Source organism: Herpailurus yagouaroundi, unplaced genomic scaffold (genome assembly GCF_014898765.1).
Source record: "Herpailurus yagouaroundi ecotype Mexico unplaced genomic scaffold, PumYag 315, whole genome shotgun sequence".
Classification (NCBI taxonomy): Eukaryota; Metazoa; Chordata; class Mammalia; order Carnivora; family Felidae; genus Herpailurus; species Herpailurus yagouaroundi.
Window position 1 is genome coordinate 366,718 of NW_024412532.1, and position 6,500 is coordinate 373,217.

The 6,500-nt window shown below is 35.7% G+C and overlaps 1 protein-coding gene across 1 annotated transcript; it reads left to right on the forward strand.

Moving 5' to 3' along the window:
* The first annotated feature begins 3,513 nt into the window (after positions 1-3,513).
* On the forward strand, positions 3,514-4,449 carry LOC121021752 (olfactory receptor 4F15-like). The gene has a single exon (XM_040462383.1). The coding sequence runs from the start codon at positions 3,514-3,516 to the stop codon at positions 4,447-4,449; it is 936 nt and encodes a 311-aa protein (XP_040318317.1).
* The last annotated feature ends 2,051 nt before the right edge of the window (positions 4,450-6,500 follow it).

Here is a 6,500-nt window from a genome sequence, read left to right on the forward strand (position 1 = left end):
ATAAGACTTACATAAAGTCTTTTGCTTCTTCTGGAAAAAAACCCTGATACATAGGGCTCATTCTCTGCCACTCCATAAATGAGGGCATCTGCAATAATTGTAGACTTCTCCTTCTTCCCAAATCAGCAAATCTAAGTAGGCTCACATTTCCTGTTCTAAATGGTACCTATTTCCACCCATCCTGCATATTATCTTGCCTGATATACAGGAGATATTATAACACCTTCCTTTTTTTTTTTTTTTTTTTTTTACCTTTCATCACCAAGTAACTCTTCTGATATTTTTTTTTCCTCTTGGGAAAATTAACATGACTCATAGAACTGGTACCCAGGAGAAATCAATAAAAGCCTGGTTAGTAGAAATCTAAGAAATATCAATGGGTCAATAACACCTACTACCACTAATTAACTGTATTCTCACTGGGAAGAAACATATATTTTTGTCTTGAAGGTGATTATACTACAAAGCAGAAAACAAAAATATTGAGATTCTACAAATGCTGCTTCACACCCTAGAACAGAACAGGTAGGTTAGAAAAATATTCCTAATGTTGAGCAATACCATAGCAATCTCTCCCTTCTTATTCTTCCATTCCACTTTCTCTCTTTCTTTTCCACTTGTATACTTTCCTTCTGCCTTTAGTTATTACAGTCCCTTGAACACTATTCTTACTATTTTAATCACAAAATTATATTAAGCCTGACGAAGGAGATATTTCTGAAAAGATTAACATTTATGATGTCTGGTTTTGATAGGTTGGTATCTCAAGAATCTTGTACCTCTCACCACTTTCTTCATAGTCTTATGTGACACTTCACATTTGCTATTGTGAAGACCAAATATGGTAAATATTTCTTGCCCACTCCATTCCCACTCATGCTCCTAACTGACTGAACAAATGGAAATGATTCTCTGTCCTCATATGGGGAATGCTGGAGTGGAGTCCCTCCACTTGGCATATTTGATAAAGCATTTGATGATGTTAGCCAATGACTGGGTCAAGAAATAAAGAGAGAATAAGAGTGAATATGAATTAATAACTGGTATCCATCAGTTCTGAAAATATGGTACAACAGTGACAAGACACTGGCAAAATGAGTTTGGGACAGCTTTGCTTCTCTGTGTTTTCAGTTTTAGGTTGGTGATAATTTCTCTTGGCCCCTTAAGAAGTGGGAATTTTCAATCACTAAAATAAAAAAACCTGAGTTCTACCTGATTCTCTGCATTACCTACATAAAAAGTTTTCTATGTTCTGAATGTTAAAGTCAAAATATCCAGCAGGGATAGAAACCAACTCTTTTGAGATTCTGCCTCCAAAGAATTTCTAATTCTTAATGTTTTCTAAGCAAGAAAAACAACTAAAAAAATTTTAAGCAGATTGAATTCATCCTCTCCTCATGCTGTAAGCATGAACTAAATCTTTCAGAATAAACTAATTACTAGAATCAATTCCTGATAAATCATGAGCAAAGATGGGATCCTCTGTAAGCAGGGTAATCATCACAACATAGCACGCAGTCACTAGTAAGTCTGATTTCGCTACACACCTTTAGCTTTTCTCTTTAGACAGATTTCTTCAGTCAATTCTGTTTTAGGAAATATTAGGAAGAATAAAATTTGATTAGCAAACTAAAGATAGCTTTTATTAATGCTTTCCCATTGCTTTCAGTGTAAGACTTGCATGTTTCAAATAACACACCAGCATTCTATAAAAAGCCATTCAGTTGCCAATCATTAATATTCCTTAACTCCAAACTCATTCACACGTATTGAATGCACGTGTAAAGTTCCGGTTAAAATTAGGCATAAAACACCAAGATTTTCTACATAGTATACCAGTAATTGTCATTTACCCCCAAGAAATGATGGTTTAAATTTTAAATTATAAATCTAGTACCAAAAATATGTAATAATCCACCTCTCTCACATATATGCATTCTCTACTCTCTCCATAAATCTCACAAGATGCTTCTTTTTCTCTTGCCCTTCTCTATTATTTATTTGAGAGAAACAGAGACAGAGATGGATAGAGCACCACTCCCTTCACCCCTTTCTCTACAACCCTCTACAACCCTTCTGTCTGGCAACCACAAGTTTCTTCTCTGTATTTATGAGTCTCTTTCTACATTTTCACAGTTTTTATTACAAAAATGTGGCCAATATAGAAAAAACAAAATATACATGGTCAAGTTTTTTAATATTAAAATTACCTAAAATGTCATTGATCCAGTGATCTTCTTGAGATGTTCATGTATTTACATATTTTTGTAGTGTATACTTGTAAAGAGCATATCACATAACACATACTCATTTGTAACCAGGTTTTGTCACTTTATAATTTAGTGGACATGTCAAATCCAAATTTGCATTGTTTATAATGGCCACACTCATTTTGGTACTAATCTTCTCAATTCCCTTCTGCATATCTTCTAATATCTTATCTCTTAAATGTAGTTTTAATTTTTCACTTTAAATTAAATAATGAATGGATCCAAATGAATTTATATATCTTCATCCTTTCTACTTATTCAAACTGAAAACAGATATTCCCCTGGAAAAAAGTTGTTGGGAGCAATTTTGCACACCTCCAAATAGCATTTTAGCTGAACTAAGCTTCAAATATTTGAAGACAAGCTCTCATAATGCTTGAGATCCAGTAGTTTTGACATGCTCTTAGTATATCATGATTAAATATTTTGATTCAGTGAGCATAATTATTTCTGTTTTGTGTTTAAATTGCCACTCATTAATCCTAGAACACACCTTTCAAAAGCATAAAATCTCTCTCAATCCTAGCAAAGTACTGAAAAGCCATTTTTCTGAGTCTTCTGACACTCTCTTTTTGGCGTTGGGAGGTTCACTTGACCTCAAATGTGTCTTAATTTTCCAAGTGACTTGTTGCAATCACAAGAATTGTAAACTATCAAAGGACTAAGCCTTTTCATTTTATGTTACCACTCCTTTTACATTCAACACTCTTTTACTCATTGGCTTTTACTCATTGGCTTGGTCACAATGAGTGTTAATTCCCAAGATTTCACAGGTGTGAAGTAAAGATTAGTCAGAGAGTACATTCTGCAAGAAAATGTGTGTACAAATATCATTAAGAGTTTGAACATTCAAATTATGGGTAACTATTCACGAAACAGAAGATGTTTTCTTGAATGTATATGGAAAAGACTGAGAAAGACTGAATTATTGCACAACGAGCATGGTAAAGAGGCTCTTTACCAGGAAGTGTTACTCTTTGCTCCTAATTCCTCCATGTTTCCAAATAATTGTTTCTTTCTCTCTCTAGTTGAACTTATGATTATCTCAATTCTCCTATTCATTTATCTTCCTTTCATTTGCCTTCTCTGTATGTTTTCCAGCTTCACATTTTGGCAATTACAACATATCTTCCACAAATTCATTGAGGGGCAAAGCATATCAATGTTCAGTACCCATATTTCTCAATTCTTCCTTATTTTCTACCTTCAGAACACTTCAGCGTCTTCTCTACTGATTGAGCCAATGGATGGACCAAATGACTCTGTGGTATCTGAATTTGTATTGATTGGTCTTTCAAATTCATGGGAGATGCACCTTTTTCTCTTTTGGTTCTTCTCTGTGTTCTACATGGGAATTATCCTAGGAAACCTCTTCATTGTGTTCACGGTAATTATTGACTCTCATTTATACACCCCCATGTACTTCCTATTGGCCAACCTCTCTCTTCTTGATCTAGGTCTGTCCTCTACCACAGTGCCCAAAATGATCTCTGATCTTTTCACTGACTGCAACATCATTTCATTTCCAAAATGCATGATACAGATATTTTTTATTCATGTCATGGGTGGAGTTGAGATGGTGCTGCTCATAGCCATGGCATATGACCGGTACACCGCAATCTGTAAACCTCTCCACTACCTGACCATCATGAGCCCCAAAACGTGTGTCTCCTTTGTAGTGGCTGCCTGGATAGTGGGGATAATCCATGCTGTATCTCAGTTTGTTTTTGTCATTAACCTGCCCTTTTGTGGCCCTAATGAAGTAGATAGTTTTTACTGTGATTTTCCTCGCGTCATGAAACTTGCTTGTGTAGACACTTACAAGCTAGAGTTTGTAATCATTGCCAACAGTGGGTTTATATCCATGGCTACTTTCTTCTCCTTAATTATATCCTATATCTTCATTTTGGTCACTGTCTGGAAACGTTCTTCAGGGGACTTGTCCAAAGCATTTGTCACATTGTCAGCTCACATCACTGTAGTGATTTTGTTTTTTATGCCATGCATGTTTCTCTATGTGTGGCCTTTCCCTACATCATCACTGGATAAGTATTTGTTCATAGTCGACTTCGCTATCACCCCCGTCTTGAATCCTGCCATCTATACATTAAGAAACAAAGACATGAGAGTGGCCATGAGAAGACTGGGCAAGCGGATTGTGCATCCTACTGGTATCTAATAATGAATGGAGATCTAGATTCTACATGCTGCAAGCTCACCAAGAACACTGCAAGTCATATGACTGTCGACATTACTATGAAAAGAGCCACCATGTGGGGAGATAGTTCAATAAAAGCCCATCTGTAGAAATTGAGTGTTGAATCAGAGGTGACTCTATTTGCTAACGACAGAGAATAAGTTGACCTCATCTACTTCCATCAAGAACAGAGATGAGAATAGAAAACTGAGCTGATTTCTAGAAGTAAACTTAACATTCAAATGCCATTTTCTAAGTGACATTTTCTGGGACTTGCTTATTGTATTTATTCTCATTATCATAAATACCTCAAAAATGATAAATATATCTCATAGTAAACTTATGGGTTTAATAGATAAAGTGTGACTTTGAGTAAATCAAAATCCATAAATTATATTTTTAATTCCTATTTTAACTTAGAATAAGAACAAAATAAACTGTGTGTTACTTATGTTGAGCCTGGAACACAAACTTGACTGTCAGTTTAGGATGCTATTGTAGTTTTAGGTTTCAATTAGAATTACAGGTGAGAGAGAGTTTCCTTAATGCTACCGATACTTTAGTAAATACAAACCAGAGATTTTTGCACTTTTGCCTGCCTCTCTACTATTGTAAAAATGAAGTCTTTCCAATATTCAACCAACTGGTTTATTCCCCAGGAAAAAAAAAATGCATAGAAATAATAGCTGTTCCAAAGAAGAATAATCACCCAAGGGTGTATATTTAAAGGCCCTGGCTTCCTTGAATATGATTTCTTAGTCAGATAAAACATCTCCCAGGAGCTTATATATCTGAGTTTGATAGCCTTGGATAACAAGCCAAACATATTAAAGCATATTCAGTTTAATCAAGAATTTCTATACTTGGAATAAATGCTTTATTAAACTTACATATAACTTTTTCATTCATTTATTTCTACTGCCCTGTGAATAAAATCTGCTGAATTGAGGAAACTAATGCCTATATTTTTTTGCCCTGCATTTCTCCAAGAAACCTTTCAAAAAACATCTCTGCTTCCTCCATACAAATTAATCATTAATACTTCTTTCAATGCTTTGGCATTCATCTGGGTGGAAATTTCTTCTTTACTTGATCATTGCTAACCACTCCCTCTTTCAAATATTCCACTGGACTTCCGAGAAACTACAGTCTCTTGTTTTTCCCCCAACTCTTTCGGAACTCCTTCCCAGTAGCAGTTTCCTCGGTTTGTCTCATCTGCTCCAACACCAAACAGTGTTCCTCAGAATTACACCTCTGGCCTATTCTCACTCCATATTCTATCCCCAGGTGGGCTCCTTTCCCTTGGCTTTAATTTTACCATGTCAGCTAGGAACTTCAAAGCTGGGGTATTATTTCTTTAGTTCCTACTTCATAAATCTGTCTACTCACCTGATGCTTTGAGGGCATCTCCCACTCAGCAGGTCTTAGACTAATCATCTCATTCTTGAATCTGATCTTCTTCCAGATCCCCAACCACAATAATTGGCACCAATATTTACCCAGTTCCTAAATGCAAAATCCAGGAGTAATAATAGACTCCTCCCTTCCCTGATCCTCAGTATTCACTAAAATTGAAAATCCTATGAATTCCTACTCTAAACACCTCTTAAATACATCCCTTTGTTTTCCTCCAAACATCACCATTCTTGTCTAAGATTTCACATCTTTTTTCAGACAGAATATTAAGTCACCTATATGTCTTCCCACTTCACATCTTATTTGCCTTGATTCCTATTATCTACATTCAGAATGAGATTTTTGTTTTATTTATTTATTTTATTTATTTATTTATTTATTTATTTATTTATTTATTTATTTATTTATTTTAATGTTTATATATTTTTGAGGGAGACAGAGACAGAATGCGAGTGGGTTAGGGGCAGAGAGAGAGGGAGACACAGAATATGAAGCAGGTTCCAGGCTCCGAGCTGTCAGCACAGAGCCCGACGTGGGCTCGAACTCATGAGCTGTGAGATCATGACCTGAGCCGATGTTGGACGCTCAACCGACTGAGCCACCCAGGTGCCCCCAGA